Source organism: Dermacentor silvarum, chromosome 1 (assembly GCF_013339745.2).
Source record: "Dermacentor silvarum isolate Dsil-2018 chromosome 1, BIME_Dsil_1.4, whole genome shotgun sequence".
NCBI lineage: Eukaryota > Metazoa > Arthropoda > Arachnida > Ixodida > Ixodidae > Dermacentor > Dermacentor silvarum.
In genome coordinates this window covers 238875422-238899235 of record NC_051154.1, presented here as the reverse complement: position 1 = coordinate 238899235, position 23814 = coordinate 238875422, and the positions used below count along the sequence as shown (strand labels likewise).

General features: G+C 50.2%; 1 protein-coding gene across 2 annotated transcripts in view; it reads left to right on the top strand.

The window, feature by feature from the left end:
• Positions 1–16963: 16963 nt before the first annotated feature.
• The window catches only part of LOC119436979 (guanine nucleotide-releasing factor 2), a 115721-nt gene continuing 108870 nt past the window's right edge, over positions 16964–23814 (top strand). For both annotated transcript variants that reach the window (XM_037704031.2, XM_037704030.2), the window contains exon 1: positions 16964–17185. In XM_037704031.2, the coding sequence (XP_037559959.1) occupies positions 17161–17185 (25 nt within the window). In that variant the 5' untranslated portion in view covers positions 16964–17160. The remainder of the gene's footprint in view (positions 17186–23814) is intronic.

The window sequence follows — 23814 nt, the reverse complement described above, 5'->3', positions numbered from 1 at the left end:
CCATCGGGCTGGTAGTTGCGTCGATACAAGAGGTTATCCCGGACAGCAAAATGGGCAGCCTGGCGACGCAGGGAGCGGGAGATGGGAGATGCTGGCGAGCCAGAAAGGAGATCCAAAAGAGAGGCCACCCAAGGATCCTTGCGCTGTTCTGATGCGAAGGTGTCGATGTCGACCGACGACACCGTCTCAGAGGTGGAGTGGGAGGCAGTGTCGGCTGGCAGCGGAGAGCGGGACAGAGCGTCAGCGTCAGTGTGCTTGCGGCCTGAGCGGTAGATGACGTGTATGTCGTATTCTTGAATGCGAAGAGCCCAGCGGGCAAGGCGTCCAGACGGGTCTTTTAAAGAGGATAACCAACAAAGGTCGAGATGGTCAGTAACCACATTGAATGGTCTGCCGTATAAATAAGGGCGAAACTTCCCGAGTGCCCAAACGATGGCCAGGCATTCTTTTTCTGTGACGCTGTAATTGCGTTCCGCTTTGGTCAGCGCACGACTGGCGTAAGCAACGACGTACTCGGAGTAGCCAGGCTTGCGCTGCGCAAGGACAGCACCAAGGCCAATACCACTGGCATCGGTGTGCACTTCAGTTGGGGCGGTGGGGTCGTAGTGTCGCAGTATAGGCGGAGACGTCAGGAGACGGCGTAAGGTCACGAACGCGGTGTCGCATGCAGGAGACCAGGAGGATAGGTCGTTGGCGCCACTTAAGAGTTGTGTCAGAGGTGATATAATCGAGGCAAAATTGCGAACAAAGCGTCGGAAGTGAGAACAGAGGCCGATGAAGGCGCGGAGTTCTTTGAGTGTCTTAGGTTTAGGAAACTCTGCCACAGCGCGAAGTTTTGATGGGTCGGGGCAAATGCCGTCTTGGGATACGACGTGACCTAGAATCATGAGCTTCCGCGCGGCGAACTGGCACTTTTTCAAGTTCAGTTGCAGGCCTGCGTTGGTCAAGGACATCAACACTTGCCTAAGGCGGAGAAGATGCGTGCTGAAATCAGGGGCGAACACAACGATGTCGTCGAGGTAGCATAAACACGTGCTCCATTTTAGGCCGCGCAATATATGGTCCATCATTCGCTCAAACGTAGCAGGCGCATTGCATAGGTCAAATGGCATCACATTAAATTCGTATAAACCATCTGGAGTAATGAATGCGGTTTTAGGGCGATCAACTGCTGACATCGGGACCTGCCAGTAGCCCGAGCGTAAATCCAACGAAGAGAAGAATTCAGCGCCTTGCAGGCTGTCCAGAGCGTCGTCAATGCGCGGTAGAGGGTACACGTCTTTTCGCGTTATCTTATTAAGACGGCGATAATCGGCGCAGAGCCGAATGGAACCGTCTTTTTTTGTGACGAGAACCACCGGTGATGCCCACGCGCTATGGGAAGGTCGAATGACGCCGCGCTGAAGCATGTCGTCGACGTGCTCACTGATGACCTGACGCTCCTTGGCGGAGACGCGGTACGGGCGCTGCCGCAAAGGCGCGTTGGAGCCAGTGTCGATGTGGTGGCTGACGGTTGACGTGCGGCCCAGAGTAGGCTGAGCGACATCAAAAGAAGAACGGAACTGGGCAAGCAGGTGAAGAAGCTGGAAGCGCTGCTCGGAAGTAAGGTCGTCGGCAATGAAAGGTGTGAATAAGTCAGGTGATGGCGGAGCAGAAGTGGAAAGTGCACAGAAGTCAGTGAGCTGTGCATGCGAAGCATCCGGCACGTCGGTAATAAACATGTCATCAAGAGGCTGAACATGGCCAAGTGCTTCGCCTCAAAGAGCCTTCAGGGCTGTAGGAAGGGGATTGCAGACAACGATGGAGCTGAAACCGGCTGAAATGTCAAGCGTGGCGAAAGGGAGGGGAACATCTTTGCGGGTTATGAAGAGTTCCGAAGGAGTGAAGAGGACAGCGCCTTCAGAGACAGCGCCACAAAAGACGGGAACAACGGCAGACGAGTACGGCGGTATGGCGATGTCTTCCCGAAGGACTAGCTTAGCGGGAAGAGAAGTAGCGTCGACGAGGGGCACGTCACACAGAGGCGATAATTCGACTTCAGCACGCGCACAGTTGATGACAGCGTTATTTCGTGAAAGAAAGTCCCACCCGAGTATCACGTCGTGAGAGCATGACTGCAGAACCACAAACTCCACAATATAGAGAACGCCCTGAATAATAACTCTAGCTGTGCATGCTGCTGAAGGCCGAACTGGCTGGGCGCTTGCTGTGCGAAGAGAAAGCCCAGAAAGTGGCGTCGTAACTTTTCGTAAAGCGCGAGAGAGGCGTTCGTTTAGGACAGACACGGCTGCTCCAGTATCAATTAGCGCAACGGTAGAGACGCCGTCAACAGTAAGGTCGACAACGTTCGCAGGCGACAATGGAGGACTTGTACAGATCGATGGCGACGCAGTTCCTGCCTCCTGAACTGCGGCGCTTAGTTTTCCTCTTGCGTGGGTGAAGGGCGCCGACGCATCGGGGACAACGAGCGGCGACGCGGGGAAGGTGAACGACGTGTAAGGACCGGGCGCTCGGCTGGTGGCCTGTTCGACTGCCGACTAAAAGAAGTGTCGTGGAAGGGTTGCACGTCGGCATAGGGAGGCGACTGCGCAAAGCCATCAGAGTGCAGCATGCGGTGGCGGCAGAGTCGTACAACATGGCCGGGAATACCGCAGGCATAACATATGGGCCTGTTGTCTTGCGTACGCCAAGGATTAGCAAAGGCAGGAGGAGGTCGATGAACGGGATGATGAACGGGTGGTAGCGGCCGTGGATGTAGCGCAACGAGTGGTTGACGAGGAGGCTGCGCGGCGACGGATGCGTAAGTAAGTGGCGCTGCGACAGGGGACTGCTGATGCTGCATTGGTAGAGCCTCAGCAACTTGCTCTTCAATAACCCGCCGGAGCGTCGGAGCGAGCTGTGTAGGAGGCTGTTGCGGCAGCGGCTGTTGTTGGGGTAGCTCAGCGAAGGGTAGTAGAGAAAGCTGTCGTGCAACTTCCTCCCGCACGAAAGCTTGGATTTGTGTGAGCAGGGGGGAGCGATCAGAGAATACAGCCATGGAAGAGAGGGTCTCGTCAGCCACTGAGGGGCGCCTGGTCAAATCGCGCTGCCTCCTCAACTCGTCGTAGCTTTGGCACAAGTTTATGAGCTCTGCTACGGTACGCGGACTCTTGGCGATCAACATTTGGAAGATGTCATCGGCGATGCCCTTCAAAATGTGTTTCAATTTGTCATTTTCGGGCATAGAAGCATCCACACGTTTGCATAGGTCGAGAACCTCTTCGATATAACAGGTGAATGTTTCACCGGGTTGTTGAGCTCGTTCTCGTAACCGCTGCTCGGCGCGCAACTTGTGGACGGCGGGGCGACCGAACACTTCAGCGAAACTGGTCTTGAACGCGGACCAGGACTGAAAATCGCCTTCGTGATTTTTAAACCACAGGTGAGCCACTCCCGCGAGGTAGAAGATGACGGCATTTAACTTGGCGGTATCGTCCCAACGATTGTGCAAGCTCACCCGTTCGTAGGTAGACAGCCAGTCATTGACGTCTTGCTCATCCGTACCGCTGAAAACCGCGGGATGGCGGAGCGGGAGAGCGCCAGAGCAGGCAATGGAGGGTGGCGGCGACGTCGGCTGGGGAGAGTCAGGCATGACGGAAGGCAGAGTCCGAGACCGGAGTTCCAGGGTGTAAATGTTCTTGAAAACCCAGCACCTTCCACCAATTGTAAAGGGGCGTACTGAACAGTTCAGATGGTAGCGTCTGTTCACAATCGAATAGGCAGGTGACGCAGAGCAGGAACAGCTGGTTGCACGAACGGCTCCCACTCGTGCTAAGCACTGGCGATCCGGCTGGCCTACTGGTTGCACTGCAGGCATTGAACAGTCGATCTGGCTGGCCTTGTCCGTGTGCTCTTCTTCTTCATTACAATATATATATATTTATCCGCCTCAGAGCGATGTTGAAAGTCCTCTGCGCAGCCGCAGTTGCCGGCGGCAGCGATGGCGCGCGCCCGGCCTGAAAGATTCAACGTGGACAACGTGGACTTTCTAGGGCCGCCACCGTCGACTTGCTTTCGCAAGCAAAAAATAAAGAAAAAATCACGCGCTTTAGGAGAGGAGATGTCGGGGGAAAGAGTAGATGGCGGTACTTTTCTTATATAGGGACTTTAACGTCATGTGGTCAGCAGCGCCACGCCATAGCCACGGACTAACGCATTTCGCAATAAGAATTCTAAGAACATTTTCTACGAGCCATTGCTGTCTAACCTGAGCCTATGATTCCGCCGTTTACTCCTGGGCCGCGATTTTGTAGCGAGGCATTATGACTTATTCTACTCTATCATCCACCGCTCACGGCCGGCTGATCCCGTTGATAACGCGAGCGGACCATCATCGCTCCGACCACTGACAAAGCGCGATAAGCGCGAAAAGGCATTATTACAGGAAATGCATCGTTACAAAATACCGGCCCTGCAAAATTTAAGTATCGAATTCAATGTGGGTGGCATTTCAGGCGCAATAAAGCTCGGGGAATTTAGCACTTTCAAAGATCTAGTCGCATAAGAATTTAACTACAAATATTTAATTACACCCCCCGGCCAACCGATACGGCATCTTAAATAAATCTTCAACGGACAGACAAAGAACTTGATTAAATAGGTCCTCAGAAGCCCTGCCCTAGGGCAGAGCTGCGGGCCGCTCCCACGTGGGGACGGGTAGGCCGAGCCTAACCGCCGCATCGTGGGCTCTCTCGACAGCCCAAGTTTGGCGTGAAAGTTCCGAGCTCTGGATGGCAGAGCTCCATTCTTCTTCCGTGATGCGATTGGGCCCCTGTAACGAGGGGCATTGCCAGAGCATGTGTTCTAGATTGCTAACGCTGCACAGTCGGGGCAAGTAGAGCTAAAAGCCTCTGGAGTGATCGAATGAAAAAGGGCCAGGTTGGGATAGGACTTAGTCTGAAGCATGCGTAAAGTGGACGACAGAGGTCTAGCCAGTTTTCTATGAGGTGGAGGATAAGTCCGCCTACCCAGGTGATAGTGCTTAGTGATTTCGTTGAAAGTAGTGAGAGTGTCCCGAAACTCGAGAACCTTGGCCTCTGAGCTCGCCCCTGTTCCCGCGCGGTGGGTTAGTGCGCGCGCTTGGGAGTGGGCGATGTCATTGAGATTGGGCAAGGAGTCAAGCTGGGGGCCGAGGTGCGCCGGAAACCACGTGATGGTGTGCGTAGAGATGATCTTGTTCTTGAGAATCTTGTGAGCCTCCTCAGCAATGGACCCTGAAGCGAAAGCCCTGACTGCCGATCTCGAATCAGTGAAGATTTGTGTATTGCTGCTGTAGGAGTGCCCTAGCAATTGCGACCTGCTCCGCTCTGGATGGAGTTCAGCACTTCAGGGAAGCTGCATTCACTATCTGTTCGTTGTGATCAACGATGGCAGTGGCGAAGTTAGACGACTGTCCATATTGGGCTGCGTCGACAAAACATGCCGAGTGGGGATCGTCTTGGATACTCTAAGGAGAGCGAGGGCTCTTGCCCTGCATCTGCCTACGTTGTGTTGAGGATGAACGTTACGGGGAAACGGTGCGACTCGTATATTATTCCTTTGATCTTCTGAGATTTGATATTTCCGTTCTTCCATGAGTATAGGGTTGATCCCAAGAACCGCCAGGATCTTCTTTCCAGCCGGGGTGCAGGATAGACGGGCCAGTTGGGCCGACTCCTGGGCCTCAATAAATCTTCAAGGAAATTTAAAATGTAGCCAACCGATATGACGCAGCGCGTACATCTCTACGACGTCAGTATGTAATACCCATAAAGAGTTTAATTCTAAAGTAGAATGAACGTCAGTAGCACATCGGCTACATGATATTTGCAAAATGCATGTCAGTAGGACGTTCTTTAGATGTTATGACGAGACGTGGGCGAATGTATCATACCTTGTTGATAGGATATCACCGTATGGGTGGTATACTGGGCGATCAATCGTGACAATAAATGAGACGAAAGCGAACGCGCCAGCGAACGAAATGGTATTAAATAATAATAATAATAATAATAATAATAATAATAATAATAATAATAATAATAATAATAATAATAATAATCATTATCAAATGTTCAAAGTAATATACGCAAGACAAAACCTACAGAAAGACAAATGTGGTCGACAAAACAATGTGACGTTTTGTTAAGAAAGTAATTAACTGGAGCGTCAATGCATTTCTCCGCAAAGTTTGGGAATTAATATCTCGAAACTGCTGTCATCCTGAGAATTCATTCCAAGTGGATCCGCCTTGCGAACTCCATGGCTAAAATTTGTAAATTGCAATATGGGTCCTTAGGTAATTAGTTAAAAACTTAATTAGTGAAATTTTGTTAATTTGTCAATTATGCATTTCAATTTTTTGTGCAAATAATGTGCACCTCTTTGAGTAGGCCAGCTCATGAACAAGAATTGTGCTATCTGCCACAGGCAACCTTTAAAGCATTTTGAAAGTATTAGCTGAAACACACTGTATATACTCGTGCTACCTTACAAGCGCTAGAAAACGTACTAGACTTTAGGGGATTGTTGAAGATGCTTGTGAGAACAGGGGCAAGTTTGAACAGGGACAAGAAAGGGAAGGTTTGGGGCGCTTTATACACTTCAAAACAAGGTATTGATTGACTGATAGCGTACACACCGCACCAGACTGAGAATGAAGGTTACTTGAGGTAGTAACATCTTTTGCACCAAATACAGAACAGAAATTTTCTGCAAAAGCATCAGCAGAGCCCGAGATAACATCGCCATGAATTTTCATCAACAAGACATACATTTCAGCACTCTTTTTAGAAGAGTGGGAGCGCACGTACGTAGCTCCCGAAATAATTTGAATTACGTGTCACGTACGCTGGCTTCAACACGTTCAATGTGGTCGTAGTGATCATTGTTATAATAATGACACGTATACATGCTTATCTTTCGCCGATGGCCGCTTTCCACCGGCTAACAAATGTTAAACGTTATCGCTCGGCGCAGGACGCGCCTGTATCGGAAGTTTCTAGAACGTTATCGATGCTTCTTTCCGTTGCCTGTTTTCACCGACGCTTATGTTATCTGATTGTATGACCGACACGAATTGTCTAGAACTTTCTGGAAGACACGCGGGCATCAGGGATTAATCTGGAACCTTGCATGACTCAGGTATAAAAGCCGACGCGTCTCGCCGCTGATCAGATTTTCGACGATCGCCGACTGTGTTCTCCGCTATCGTTGTGCTTTGAGTGTAGCTTGCTTTTGTGGGCACAGGTTCGCCCAATAAACAACCAGTTTCGTCATACACAGTTTTGCGACTGTTTTGTTTACCGTCACTACTACGTGACATCTGGTGGAGGTGCCAGTTCGTTCATGCACCGAACGCCCCCGCAAAGCCGCGACCCAAGCCCCAAACCGGAGGACGAGACCAACGTCGCCAAGGACCAGCGAGCTAGCCGTAGGCAGCAAGGACTTGTGCCGGAGTTCGGACTTCTTCCCGAAAAGACCACCGCAATCAAGGCCAAGTCAACGACCAGAATGGTAGCACCAGCGTCCCCCATCCTGCTGCAGCAACCTCGGGAGCCACCGACTTTTCGTGGATCATCGGCTGAAGACCCTGAAACCTGGCTGGAGACATACGAGAGGACCGCGACGTTCAACAAATGGAGCGACGACGACAAGCTGCGCCATGTTTATTTTTCATTGGATGATGCTGCTCGGACCTGGTTTGAGAACAGAGAGACCACCCTAGTGACGTGGGACCTATTTCGTGAGAACTTCGTGAGGACCTTCACGAATGTCGTGCGAAAAGAAAGGGCCGAAGTTTTATTAGAAACCAGAGTGCATTGCCCAACGAGAACATCGCGATCTTCACGGAGGAGATGACTCGCCTCTTCCGCCACGCCGACCCCGATATGTCTGAGGAAAAGAAAGTTCGGTTCTTGATGCGGGGTGTCAAAGAGCAAATATTCGCCGGATTGATGCGCAACCCACCCAAGAGTGTCGCCGAATTTCTTTCCGAGGCCACAACGATCGAGAAGACGCTTGAAATGCGCGCCAGGCAATACAACCGCCGTGCCCTGACCAACTACGCCGATGCTCAAGCACTAGGCGCCGACGACCTGCGCGAGACCATCCGAGCAGTCGTTCGCGAGGAGCTGTAGAAGCTCTTTCCCGGGTCGCAGCCTCAAGTGGCATCTATCGCCAACGTCGTCAAAGAAGAAGTTCAGCGCTCATTTGGAGATCCCGATGTGCAGCCGCAATCGCCACAACCCCAGCCGGAAGCGCTGACCTACGCCGCCGTTGCCCGTCGTCAAGGCCCCTCTTCACGCTCGCACCAGGGCGCCGTAACGCCGCAGTTCCGTCGTCCACCGCCGCCGCCGCCACCAGCATGCATGCCCGCCCGTCGCCCAGCGTAGCTACCCAAGAAAGACAGACATTTGGCGCGCCCCCGACCACCGCCCGCTCTGCTATCACTGCGGGGAAGCCGGCCATGTCTACCGCCGATGCCCATACCGCGAGATGGGCCTACGAGGGTTCGCCGTCAACGCCCCGCGTCCACAGCTTGGCGAGCGACCACGTGACATCGCCGACTACCACGCCGGAGCCCAGTGGCAACCACGACGACCCTCACGCTCGCCGTCACCGGGCCGCTACATCTCGGCGCATCGCCGTCAGTACACCGGTCCCACCCGGGGCAGATCTCCGAGCCCTTACCCGGGAAACTAAAGGCAGCAACCGATGGAGGTGCGGTTGCTGTACGACGCAATGCCGAAGATCCTCCGCCGCCGCCGCCGACGACGACGATTCGCGAATCATCACGACGAGACATCAGCATGCCGCCTAGCAACAGCCTTGACAGCACTTCGCCGCAGAAAGAAGACATTCCGACGCAACGTAGCAGCAGCAGAGCAAGCCGACGCAGCCGTGATCCGACGCCACGAATTAACCGCAACGCCAGACGCCGGTCTACCGATCTAGACGTGCTCATCGATGGCCATAACGTCACCGCTCTCGTCGACACTGGAGCCGACTATTCCGTCTTCAGTGGCGCGTTCGCCGCCAAGTTGAAGAAGGTGAAAACAGCCTGGCAAGGACCCGATATCCGGACAGCGGGAGGCCACCTAATAACGCCGACTGGAATCTGCACAGCGCGAGTCACGGTAAACAACCGCACTTACCCGGCGAGCTTCGTAATCCTGCAGCACTGCTCCAGGGATGTCATCCTAGGCATGGACTTTCTAAATCAACACGGTGCAGTCATCGACTTAAGGTCCAAGTCAATAACGCTTTCAACGCACAGCGCGATACCACCGGTTACAAGCATCAGTTACCATGCCTTGAATGTGCTTGAACAAATCACCGTTCCGCCTCGCTCCAGCGTAATGATTTCCGTCGGTACCGAAGTGCCTGCAGACATGGAGGGCGTCATCGAGGGCGATCATCACTTACTGCTCTACCGTGAAATTTGCGTCGCCAGAGGCATAGCTCAGCTACGTGCAGGGAAAGCAACGGTGATGCTCACGAACTTGAGCCCCGAATACAAGCACATTAACAAAGGCACCACGGTCGCCTACATCGACGAAATAGTACAAGCCAGCAGTGCTTTCGCCTTCACGGATTCCAGTGCACCCGCAACGACGACTATAATACCTGAACCAACTTTCGACGTCAATCAGAACCTTCCAAGGCATAAGAAAGAACAACTAAAAGCTCTGCTCCTGCAATACAAGGATTGCTTCTCGTCGTCGTCAAAAGTTCGACAAACCCCTGTCGCCAAGCACCGCATCATGACCGACGAAAATGTCCGCCCACTGCGTCAGAGCCTGTACCGAGTTTCGGCGCGCGAACGCGAGGCCATAAGGCAACAAGTCGACGAAATGCTACGCGACGACATCATCCAGCCGTCCAAGAGTCCATGGGCGTCCCCCGTGGTGTTAGTGAAGAAGAAGGATGGAACCCTACGTTTCTGCGTCGATTATCGTCGCCTCAACAAGATCACGAAGAAGGACGTATACCCCCTCCCACGGATTGACGACGCCTTGGATCGACTATACAACGCAAAGTATTTTTCGTCGATGGACCTCAAAACCGGCTACTGGCAAATCGAAGTCGACGAGAGGGACCGCGAGAAGACGGCCTTTATAGCACCAGACGGACTGTTCGAGTTCAAGGTCATGCCGTTTGGTCTTTGCTCGGCACCTGCGACTTTCCAACGCGTCATGGATACAGTACTGGCAGGCTTGAAGTGGCAGACTTGCCTCGTCTATTTGGACGACGTCGTTGTGTTTGCCTCAAGCTTCGAAGCACACCTGCGGCGCCTTGAAACAGTTCTTCAAGCAATCAAAACCTCCGGACTCACGTTAAAGCCAGAAAAGTGCCACTTCGCATATGAGGAGCTCTTGTTTTTGGGCCACGTCATCAACAAGTCTGGAGTGCGCCCCGACCCTCAGAAAACTGCGGCCATCTCCAACTTTCCTCTGCCCGCTGACAAGAAGGCAGTGCGTAGATTTTTTGGACTGTGCGCCTATTACAGGCGCTTCGTCAAGGATTTTTCACGGATCGCAGAGCCACTGACGTATCTCACGAAGGCTGACGTCGAGTTCAAGTGGGAGACGCCGCAACTCGAAGCATTTGAAGAACTGAAGCGACGCCTGCAATCGCCGCCAATACTTGCGCATTTCGACGAAAACGCCGATACCGAGGTCCACACCGACGCTAGCAGCGTAGGACTCGGCGCCGTGCTTGTGCAGAGGACTGATGGACTAGAAAGGGTTGTAAGTTACGCTAGCCGGTCGCTATCTAAGGCGGAAGCAAATTATTCCACAACAGAAAAGGAGTGCCTCGCCATCATCTGGGCTACATCAAAGTTTCGCCCCTGTATACCTCTATGGCAGGGCCTTTAAAGTTGTGAGCGACCACCACGCCTTGTGTTGGCTAGCTAACTTGAAGGATCCTTCAGGTCGCCTCGCACGATGGAGTCTGAGACTTCAAGAATTCGACATCACCGTCGTTTACAAGTGCGGGCGAAAGCACTCTGACGCCGACTGCTTGTCTCGCGCCCCCGTCAAACCGCCGCCACAGGACGACCAGGATGACGATACTTTCTTGGGACCAATCAGTGCCGACGAATTCGCCGAACAACAGCGAGCCGACCCGGAACTAAGGAGCCTTGTAGACTACCTGGAAGGCAAGACCGTCATTGTGCCGAAGGTGTTCAGGCGAGGATTGGCGTCGTTTTTCTTGCAAAACGACATTCTCCTAAAGAAGAACTTCTCGCCTCTCCGAGCCAACTACCTCCTCGTGGTACCCTCAGCATTGCGTCCAGAGGTTCTGCAAGCTCTCCATGACGACCCAACGGCTGGACATCTCGGTTTTTCACGCACTCTCGCGAGGATACAAGAAAAATACTACTGGCCTCGCCTCTCTGCCGACGTCGCCCATTACGTAAGGACATGCCGAGAGTGTCAGCGACGCAAAACACCGCCGACAAGGCCAGCCGGACTTCTACAGCCAATCGAGCCACCTCGCCGACCGTTCCAGCAGATCGGGATGGACTTACTGGGGCCTTTTCCGACGTCGACGTCCGGGAATAAATGGATCGTCGTCGCTACGGACTACCTCACCCGCTACGCCGAAACAAAAGCCTTGCCCAAAGGCAGTGCCGCCGAGGTAGCCCGATTCTTCGTTGAGAACATCCTCCTGCGTCACGGTGCCCCAGAAGTCCTCATCACCGACAGAGGCACGGCCTTTACGGCAGAACTAACTCAAGCCATCCTGCGGTACAGCCAGACAAGCCATCGCCGCACCACCGCCTACCACCCGCAGACGAATGGCCTCACCGAGCGCCTAAATAAGACCATCGCCGACATGCTGGCAATGTACGTACGTCGACGTCGAACACAAGACGTGGGATGCCATCCTTCCGTACGTGACCTTCGCATACAACACGGCTGTGCAAGAAAGGACGCACATGGCGCCGTTCAACCTGGTCTACGGAAGGAACCCGGCAACGACGCTTGACGCCATGCTACCAGACGTCGCTGACGAAGAAAATCTCGACGTTGCCACTTATTTGCAGCGTGCCGAAGAAGGTCGACAGCTCGCCCGCCTGCGCATCAAGAACCAGCAGAGGACCGACAGCCGACACTACAATCTACGACGACGCTACGTCGAGTACCAGCCCGGCGACCGTGTTTGGGTCTGGACTCCGATACGCCGACGAGGACTTAGCGAGAAACTGTTGCGTCGCTATTTCGGACCATATAAGATAATCCGACGTATTGGCGCACTGGACTATGAGGTCGTGCCAGACGGCATTTCGCAATCACAGCGGCGCCGGGCACGACCTGAAGTCATCCACGTGGTGCGTCTTAAGCCTTTCTACGCCCGCTGACGAGCTTATAGGTACTTTGTTACTTTGTTATTTTCTTTCTTTATTACGCGTCGTTTTGTTTTCAGCTTTCGCGTTTGTTTGTAGCATCGGGACGATGCTTTTTTAAGGGGAGGGTATTGACACGTATACATGTTTATCTTTCGCCGATGGCCGCTTTCCATCGGCTAACAAATGTTAAACGTTATCGCTCGGCGCAGGACGCGCCTGTATCGGAAGTTTCTAGAACGTTATCGATGCTTCTTTCCGTTGCCTGTTTTCACCGACGCTTATGTTATCTGATTGTATGACCGACGCGAATTGTCTAGAACTTTCTGGAAGACACGCGGGCATCGGGGATTAATCTGGAACCTTGCATGACTCAGGTATAAAAGCCGACGCGTCTCGCCGCTGATCAGATTTTCGACGATCGCCGACTGTGTTCGCCGCTATCGTTGTGCTTTGAGTGTAGCTTGCTTTTGTGGGCACAGGTTCGCCCAATAAACAACCAGTTTCGTCATACACAGTTTTGCGACTGTTTTATTTACCGTCACTACTACGTGACAATAAAATTAACAAGCATGGTGTCACGCGCGCCCAAGAAAACATGAGCACATCTCACTCGATGACCGCGTAAATTCGCTGTCAAAAGTGCTGGCGCGAGGAAGCGCGGCCGCAGCAGTGAGCGAATTGGCCTTCGTGCGGCCTCTCGCTTCAACAGGAACTTTTCGGCGAGAACACAGCGTACACTAATGCTATCGGCACTCGTCGCACTATGTCCCCATCGCAGATCTTTTTCAAGATAGGGCCCGTGCGGCCGCGTGCGGTCGCGCTACACGCAGCCGCCGCCGGAGTAGAACGCCCCTCCCCCCCAGTCCCCGGTGCCTTGTGCGCGATGGAACACGGCGCGCTTCTTCCCGCCTTCCCCCCTTGCGCGCGCGAGATTGAGCCACAATCCTCGGTGCGCCGTCGCATGTTTCCACTCGCACCCACCGCATACGGCGCGCGGCCACGATATTATCGCACTTGGACTTTATACGGAACATCACGGCGACGCCGACACCGACGGCGGAAATGCACCTAGAATGTCCATCTAACTGCTATCGCAATAATAAAATTTGCAAAGACAACGACAGCGCCTAAATTCAAGTTTACACTGATCTAGGCCTGTTTGCCCCGCTTTTCTGTGTTCGCGGCCTTTCAGTATTATTGCCGTTTTTAGTTCTTTGAAAAATCAATGAGGGAACTTCGATTGTTTGAGCGTTATTGGAGGTGCGAATATGCGCATGCCATCTTCAATGATTTCAAATTAACATGTTCATCAACATCAACTGTCCCATCTACGAACGACCATGCAGTCAGCGTTCTCAAGATAATGGTCCAAGCCGACGTCGTCTCCAAGGGAAAAGTCAAAGTTGTGCTTCGTACTGCGTTTCTGTGCTGCCAGAGTTAAAGAAACAATTAAAGGAGGGTGGAACTTGCCTCGTGCAACCTGATGAACGTTGCTACGCATGACGGAAACAGTATCAAGATTCGTAAGACAAAGATCTAGAACGTTGCCACAGCGGTTCTCAGTGACGCTTAGATAATAATAATAATAATAATAATAATAATAATAATAATAATAATAATAATAATAATAATAATAATAATAATAATAATAATAATAAACCAAATTCAAGGCCATTCCGCCCTGCGAAGGTGGATGACCAGCGGAGCTGTAAACGTCGTGGTAAGAAAACTTGGGGTAAATACTTTATTGCATCACTCATTGTCACTTGGTAACGGAGTAACAATGGCTTTGTGGTCGCTAAGATATACACTGCATGATCGGCATACTCGCAACTGCAGACAAATTCTTTGATAATGTCAAATCAATGCGCGTATGCCGCTGGGTGGTCGGTTGGGCCGGATCGGTGTTGCATCGCAAGCGAAATGTCTCCAACACGCAACGCATAAACCACCCCCTTTTCGGACAGGACTAACTATAACCCACTCAAAGTGAGTAGCCATTGTTGCGAAGTCGAGGGGTTCATGCGGCCACGAAGGTTCCATGGATGGTGACGTGCCAGGTACCGGGAGAAGGAGAGGTCCAGAGAGATCAGAAAATGGTTTTATATACAAATGTACATGGTATTTTACAAGAAGGGCTCCATATGATATTGGAGCCGTCTACATGTTAACGTATTTGCATGTCCCAGCGTTTACATCTCGGAGCGTCCCCACAACACTCAAGCCCCGCTTTTTTATCGCTTTCGTCTCCCTCTTTCACTCGACGAGGGAATGCACTTTAGTTCTTCTTAGCCAATGACAATGTTCGACCAGTTCGCAATATCCCGCCCATGATGTGTCCCCGTTCCGCAGGGCTCCGCCTCCAACGTTGCCTGAATGCCCCGGCACACCAGGCAATGGGTGGCACCTTGGGAACCAAACGTCGACGTGGTTTCCACGGGAAGGCTCGACGCTGGCCCCTTGCAAGAATTAGTCACCTCTCCGTGACGGTCAGTTTGACAGGGTCCGGAGACTGGCCTTCGCGGAAGCCACCCGTTTCCAGGGAGGGCGGCGGCTGTTGTCTCGAAAGGGGGCTCCTGGTTCGCGCGTCACCGTCGGCGACGGGCCCTGTCGCAGTTCGGACGGGCGCTGGTGCTTCACAGAAACACACCAAGAGCGATGTTGCCGTTTTAGCGACGCACGAGGCCGATGACCCATTGCAGCCTGGGGACTAATTGCTCGTCCATCAGTCCCAGGTGACGGTGACACTTCCCGGCCGCGAGAAACGACAAGCGTGAACAGCACTCCACAGCTGCACGTCTGTCGGTGAGGCCTCCTTTGTCCCGAACGACCGCCAGGCACAACACCATGAACCCTTCGACATCGCATTTCGACATGAAAGAGACTTTTGTGTCTCTTCGCCGCATTCTCCGATTCGCGACACGCGTCGTCCCATCTGGCCTGCCGCTTACGGTCGGCCACTCGGGCACGATCTTCGGTGGTACACTGTTCGCTGCACTTTGATGAGTGCTTGTAACCTCTGAGCCATTGCTTACACGTGTATGATCCATTGATGATCACAGTTTTCTACGTGCTGTTCTGTATGTTGTACGCGTGACTCCAAAGAATGTAAGCACTGTTCGCTTCACCTTGCTGAGTGTTAATTGTAGCCTCTGTCTCACGGGACTATGAGCCATTGCATTTTTGCTTGCTTACGGAAATATTAGTGCTTACGTGGGTATGAGCCATTGATGATGATAGTTTTTGTGTGCGGACACAAAACTTCTATGGTACCCTAGCCATTTACAGCTTCGCTGTAAACTTCTTATAGTTTTCGTTGGCTATCGTGATTGGCCAGCGCACGCATGAACCAGTCAATTGCAACCATTATTACGCGTCCGACGGTGGAACAGCACGATCATTCATCATCATTGGCTCTCATACTGCGTTACAGCTGGTTCATTCAACGCGACAAACGATAAGCACAAAGAAAAAAATCGTTGAGTTATCTGGTCCCGGTTATATTAGTTCGGCTCCAGGGATGATATTCACCGAGCAGTTTGTACGCTAGAGCGGTTCGTAAGTACAGGCGCTGACCAATTGTGGCAGAGAACACTAGCGATCAAAGCCGGTCGGCCCAGATCTTTTCCTTAGGAAGGAAAAGATCTGGGAAGTTGATTTGTGAATTCGGCCTCGGGCTCTCGCTATATACAACGCTTTGAAGCAAATTTACAAGCGAATCAGAAGTCGAATAAAAAAAAATGAAAAAAGCTTTTTGTCCGTAGGTGACCTTGACCATTGGCCGGCCGCCTTCGCTAGTAATATGTCCAGCATCAGGATTGGCTGGAATTTGCTCTTACGAACAATTCTAGCGTAAGAGCTTTTTGTGAATACGGCCGGGTCCAGTTCTATGATTGCCGCACTCATTCACGGAGCTGCACATGTAACGGCTCATCATTTCCGCTCGATTTAACAATCGCTGCTTAATTGTACCAGCGCGTAGAACAGACTTCAGCTATTGCTCTTTGAACTTATTTACTGCAACAAGTTACTCCCTCGACTCCCTTTAAGTCTGTGAAAAAATCCTGCAATTTAGTGCCAACGCTTGCAACTGTATGCAACGGCGAGACAACACGTCGCGGCATCACGGCACGGATAGACGGACGGATAGAGCAAACTCTTAATTCAAGCTCTTACCTGTTGTCACAGTAAGCTATTGCCTGTGGTGTCGTATCATACACAAAATAAATAAATTAATATTGACGTATACTAAGAAAATAAGGCATATCAAAAATTCGAGAACACCTGAAAGGAATGACACTTGAAATAAACCTTTTTGAATTGCGCGCGAAATGCCTTTCTGGGCATTGCTTCCTGCACATGAGATCATCTCGCTCGTTTCGACGCTGATGAATTTTAAAAGAGAGAGATATACCAAATAATTCTAAATTTATCGCCTACTGATCCACCTCTCGTATCGGTTTGCTGAGAAAGAAAGAGAAAATGAACTTTCGGCGGCTCACGCGCCAGCAGCTCCCTCGCGTTAGCCGCCGCTCGCTTATTGAGCTTCGCAACAATGATATCGTTCGCCGTGGGAGCAGGAGCGGCAGGAGGCGCTGCTGCTGGTGTGAGCTGAAGAAGCGCTGAAGCCTCGAGTGTTGGAGCGGTGAGGGTCGATGGTCGAAGGCGGAAAGCATGCTTATATATTTTAGCACGATGGAAATTTTTGTTAGAATAGGTTTCATCAAAACTCTCAAGAGACTTCCATCATGTTAAAATGCCGGCGAGGATTGGACTGGTGAACCATGTCAAAGAAGCCAGACAAGCATGGTAAGTACCTCTGCTCGCGATATTCATGTGAAAGTGAAAATAAGAAAAAAAAAAAAAAAAGGTAGTTTATACTTTCCTTACTTTCAATTGCCGCGGTGCTGCTTAGTTGCATCTTCAAATTGTCCACGCGCGCACAGGTGGTATCATTGCCCTAGGCGAAAGCTCGCGTGAACTCGGCATAAGAAGACTCGATCGGATGCCTGTTACACCTTGTGTTTACATATTCGATCGCACTGCGCGTTTCGCGATCATTTGCTGTGCGTGTTCTTTATTCGTTTTTTTGTCGTACTTTCACGTGTTAGTCCCGTTGGATCGCTTATGGACCGTCTCAGCGGCTCCGCCCGTCAGTCGTGCAACTGGAGATGAGCGTTCCTGAGCGGATCTAACCCACGCAAAATTCACGTTCTACAGGAAGGTGAATCACAGCGAGAATGTTACAGATGCGTCTCTGCTATTCATCTTGATGCTGCCGACGGACGCCAGCGTCCGGTTTCCACTACACGAGTAGCAGAATAAACGGTCTCAGCAATATCGTTTGCGGACATGCCCTCATTTTTCCACATCTCGGTGCTTTCGAGCTCAGTGACTGGTGAAAGCGGAAACTCTACCAAGCTCTTGACACGAATTACTCATATTCGTGACAAGAACTTGCCGATATTGTCAACGCCTATCGAAGTCATTTCTGTTCTTATTTTGTGCATGTTTTAACTGTACACACGCGAAACACCACAGCGCACTTGCGACCTGATTAAATTAATTAAGCTGCCGAGTCAGCGGCGTACCGACCACTTGTTTCTCGGCGATTCTTTTCCTTTTATGTTTCGCTTAGACGCGAAGCATTATATTGGACTCGTAGAAACGTCAGAAACATGAGCGGAATAGTTGTTTCATATTCTCGCGGTTCAGTCTCAGGAATGTGATTATTCATGTGCGGAGACTTTCACCCGAGAGTGCGAGTGCCCTCTTGCATAAAAGAAAAATAGTTTTTAAATTGAACATAATTTAGTGTTTCCTTTTTGTACGTGTTGCGAATGATATTACAATGGAGGACATTGTTGGATGTCTAGAAATTTGGCACATGAATTCTTTCTTGGTAATGAAACTGTAAAGCCCACTTAAAATGGTTCGATTTTCACTGTGTCTGCAGGTTCTTGGCAGCGACTGCTACTGTGAACTTATCCCAAATGTTCATTTGTTGCGGTAAACCTGATTATTCTCATTTTTAAGTTTGCTTTCCATTTGCCAGTATTAGGCATGCTGCAAGTTTCGAAAAAACTAGAAAGTATTGTGCTGCTGCTGAGGTGCTGCCAGCACTTGTATGCATTTACAGCAGTTTTGGTGGAGTATGTTACAATAGCTATCTCTGTTAAGGTGAGTGTACCACGACAGCCATCTTGCGAGTAGTTCAGATTCCATCACCAGGCGATGCCACTCGCTCATGGCAGAAAAAAATGCTCTTACAGGCGTGGTGACGGGGGAACTGCTTTGGTTGAGAAAAGGGTCTCCCCCACCCACCCCTTAGGTTTTGTGGGCGAGGAGTGCACCATCGTAGTTTTGTTGCTGCGCATAGTGTTGACAGGAATGCAACGTACTGAACAATGGTACAACCAGTTCCTTCTCACTGGGAAGCGCACTGCTTGTCGCTTGTGTTGATTATTGTCTATTTTGTAGTAAAAGTAGCATGAGGGAATAGCATACAAAGAAAAGTACTTTAGTCCATCCTCCCCGAGTGCATCCACAACAATCAGAAATGCCCAAAGCAGACCACTTTGTTCGTCTCCTCCTATTCCCACCTTTTAGGTCACATTCATGACTGTCGCGACGCACCTGGCGCGAGCAACGGACCAGCAATCGATATTATTTGTGGTTGTGACAACAAAAATGACAATGTTCTGCTGACTGGATCGTAACCCCCTTAGTGACAGTTAACCGCTGAACATCAGCCAGCAGGGGGATAGGGTAAACAGCTGTGGATAGCCTAGGAGAGAGTAGAAAGAACAACAAAGAGAAAAGAAAAGGGGCTATTCACAGTGTTTTTAATATTTATAAATGTTATGGAAAGCTCTGCATTGGCAGCACTGTCTGCCCCGAGAGACATAGGTACAGCTGGGTATCAAGCAGTGACTGCTCCAGAAAGTTGTACAGGCTTTAATGAGGGTATCAAGCAGTGACTGCTCCAAAAAGTTGTACAGGCTTTAATGAGTTGCGCAGACACAGTAGACGGTTCAGCGCTATCAGCAGGCGGCACGTTCTTGTGGTATAATAGCAGTAACTCATACTCTCACGTCGCATGACCAGATCTGTCTTGTTCCCTGAGACGTACAGTCTCATTGTCTATGCAGGCCATGGAAAAAAGCTCGCATGTGCATTTCACCCAGTGTCTACGAGCCATGTTGTTCTAGTATATGATGAGGAGGAAGAGGAATAAACTTTTATTGTGGAACCAGCACTTTATGATAACCGGACCTAAGCCTCCCATGAGGGGACGTTGAGGGCTTGCCTCGCCGCCACCTCACGGGCGTGCTGGGTTGCCCAGATTTCGTCGAGGGTGGAGCTCCGCAGAGCCTTACGCAACCTCGACGAGAGGGTTGTGATGTTAATTTGTGTGTACTGTGCTGGGCACTCCCACAGCATATGCGGAAGCGTAGCCTGGTGAGTGCCACAGCACCGGCAGTTGGGGGTACTGTAAACTTTAGGGAATATAAGGTGGAGGCGGGCGGGTGAAGGGTACGTATTTGTTTGTAGCAGACGCAGGGTGGTAGCCTGCGCCCGGCTGAACTTGGGGTGAGGTGGGGGGAAGGTTCGGCGACTAAGGTAATATGCCTTAACGAGATCGTTAAGTACATGATGAAAATACCAAAGTATTAGGTCAAAAAGCACTACAGTTACTGTAGACGCCCCCCCCTTCCCTAGGGAAGCATATACAGTAAGTCTAAAAGCACACCCATTGTAGTACTCCCTGTGCAAGCGGCGAAGTTGCACGTCAGCCTTGAACAGCCTGCCCGGAAGCTCAGAATAGTAAAAATAAAATCTGCTAGAACTGAATAATATCTGGGAGAATCTGTACGATAAATAAAAGGCTATAAAGATTATTATTATCAATGTACCTACCGTACATGTGTATAACGGGGTCATCATTTTTAAGTGTGACTGAATTTTTAAAAATGGCCTGTTGCAGATAACATAATTCTAGTCCTTGAGCTGGATTATTCAGAGAGGTGGACATTACTTACAAGAGAAATCCAAACACATATTCAACTAATTAACAAAAAATCACTAATTAACTGCTTAATAAATTACTTTATTATGGCACATATTGCCATTTACGAATTGTAGCTGCTCAGTTTGCAAGGTGTATTTAATTGTCATAAATTTCCAGAATGACACCAGTTTAGAGATATGCGCCATCAAACTCACCATTAAAATGCACTGTTCTGCTTACTTCTTTAACGAAACACTCTTTTATGCATTGAAGCACAAAAGTAACTGGAATGCCCATGTATTTCATACCACTCTTTGGGAAATAATATCTCGAAACTGGTGTCATCATTAAAATTAATTTCAAGTGGGTACATCTTGCAAGCTCACCAGCTACAATTCTTAAATTGCAATATTTGTTTTGAAATACTGTCAATCCCTCACTGGGATTATTACAGAGGTGGGAGTGAATGCATAAATAAAATGCACAGAAATATGATGCTTACTATCTGCCGTAAAAAAAGGAATTAAGAAGTTAATCAGTGAATTTTCATTAATAAGTAGAATATGCGTTTCAATTTCTCGTACTAGTAATGTCCGCCTCTTCAAATAATCCAGCTCAAGGATAAGAACTATGCTATTTTCCACAGGCGATTATTAAAAATTCTGTAAAACTTAGAAATGATCACCTTATAGAAAGCCGTTGCAAGTATGTGCGCGCACATGCAAGAAAGTGTGATGAGGGCTATCACTTTTGGCAGATAGCGCACATATTCCAGCAAAAAAAAAAAAGTCAGTTTAATGTTATCTCAAAATGAATCGCAGGCTGTATGTGATCTCCGCTCCAGCAGCAGATTAGTGCATTCTTGAAGATGTACTGTGACGCTGTCAATGCAGCTGTTTTGTATTCGCACAGGATCAATTGGGCAGTGCAAGGGAAGTTGCCTCATAGTACAAGCAGGACCCTCCCCCCCCCCCCCCCCTTTTGTATCTGAAAGATGGCACATATAAAAGACTGAGTACGAGGGTCGATCCAGAAAGAAGGTTGCCATCAATGTTACAAATAGACAACATTGTTTATTCTCATAGCAATGTACATCCGGCCACAAAAGTTTACGGACCACGGGATCTCAGGAAACGTTCAATTCCCGAGCAGCCTGTAGCAGTAGCTAGTAAAACTGTATACGACAATGTCGTTAGCAGATTATAGTTGAGACCTGAAATGCAAACATCAGGCTGCGGAGGTATTCAGCTTTTTCTCAGATTTCATGGTCCATAATATTTTGTGGCCGGGTGTATATCGTTGGAAAGAAGGCACTTTGCTCTATTTTTGACATAATCTCCATCTTTTTCTACGCATTTTTGTAGACGGTGCTCCTATTTCAGAATCCCAATGTCGTAGAACTCTGCCGCCAACCTGTTGAGGAAGCGTTTCACCTCTTCTTTGGCTTCATCGTCGCTTCGGAAGCGTTGGCCACTCAAGTGTTCCTTTAACTTGGGGAACAAGTGATAATCGCTAGGTGCGAGTTCCGGAGTGTACGGTGGGTGGGGCATGACAGTCCACTCAAAGTTTGTCAAAAGGTCCTGGGTTTGATGGGAGACGTGAGGTCAGGCGTTGTCGTGAAGCAGCGTTACACCGGCTGTCAATCATCCTCGCCGGCGATTCTGGATAGCTCGCCTGAGTTTTCTTAGTGTTGCACAATAACTGTCTTGATTGTTGTCCCAGGTTCTATGAAATTGATAAGCAGTATCCCCTTACGATCCCAAAACACACTAGCCATGACTTTGCCAGCAGAAGGAGTTTGTTTGAACATCTTTGCGACTGGTGACCCTGAGTGACGCCATTGTTTGGACTTTTGTTTCATTTCGGGAAGTGAGATGAAACACTCACGTTTCGTCTCCCGTAACAATGGAGTCCAACAATCCTTCCATATCTTGCAAGGCCGTAGAGGTTTGGGCTAGTCGGTGCATACTTGAATGGGAAAACGGCGCGAAAAAACACGACAAGAAGACAAGAAGGGGGACACACACCAGCATTGACTGACGACTGAATTCTTTATTCAGAAAGGAACACATATATACCGAAAAAGAAAAAAGAAAGAAAAGAAGGGTATATCACTGCACATGAACAAAAAATAGACACTGATTAGATTTGGATTTCACGCGAATTATGACGGTTCCGGAGATATGTTAGTTCTGCCTCAGACAAGGCCACAGATGGAGTGCTGACGCAAGACGCACCATTCCTTGCAATGGCAGCAGCCTCAAAGATTTCTCGGGCACACGCGTCATGGTAGCGTCTGCGGATCATGCACTGCGAAAAGTCAAGTCCCGGATTACGGCACAGATCTCAAACACTGTAGTGCAAGGCCAAGTTGCTGCCAGTACCGGAGCGAAGACTGTAGGCATGCTCTCTTACGCGATCGTTTAGGCAACGGCCAGTCTGTCCAATGTAGGAGCGACCACAGGGGAGAGGCGCCTCGTACACCACGCCTGCTTTGCACTGCACGAATGGTGTGGCATGGTTCTTTATACACGCAGGTTGTCTGGGTTTCTCCTGGTTGACCTGGCGGCAAAGTCGACCTAGCTTGTTAGGCACGGACAAAACTACACGGAACACCTGCCTGCTGCGCGATTCTCTTTATGCTGTGGGAGACGCCATGAATGTAGGGTATGAGGGCATACCTGCTTCTGCCGCCGTCTGGCTGCTTCACGGGCGACAGTTTTGCACACTTTTCAAAGAAGTTTTTTCGCGACGCCGGTGAGGAGTGGACCCGGGTATCCTGCACTGAGCAGCCTCTCCGCTTGGGAGCAGAAGCTGGTGTGCACCTGGTGATAGCAGGAGCGGAGAGCGTTTCCCAGCGCGGCTGAGGCAACACCTCTCTTGATGAGCTTGCTGTCGGCCGAGCTGAACGGGAGAAGGCCCATCTTTGAGCGAGGAGCATACTCCCAACAAACGTAATCCTGCTTGCACGTTAGCTTGAGGTCTAGGAAACGAAGGCTGTCATTCTCGGGATACTCCTTAGTCAGTGTGAAGACATTGAGGACTTCACAGAACTTGGCGTAAACTTCCTGGAATTGAGTAGGGGCGTCGTGATGGCCTTGTTCAAGAACAATTAGAAAATCGTCCACATAACGAAAAACCTTCTGAACAGACACCTGCAGAGATGATAGCGATGCGTTCAAATGCCGGTCAAAATTAGCCAGGACCAGATCACTTAGTAAGGGTGCAATACAGGAGCCTATGCAAACTCCCTTTTTCTGAATGTGCGGTTCGTCCATGAAGTTGATCACCGTCGAACGTAAGTATAGTTTCAGGGCTTCGAGGAAGTCAGTTGAAGAAATGGCACATTCGTTTTGAAATCTCAGGACACCATACGTGTCGATGGCGTCTTCAACGACCTGGCAGATCATGTCCTGGGGCAATGAAA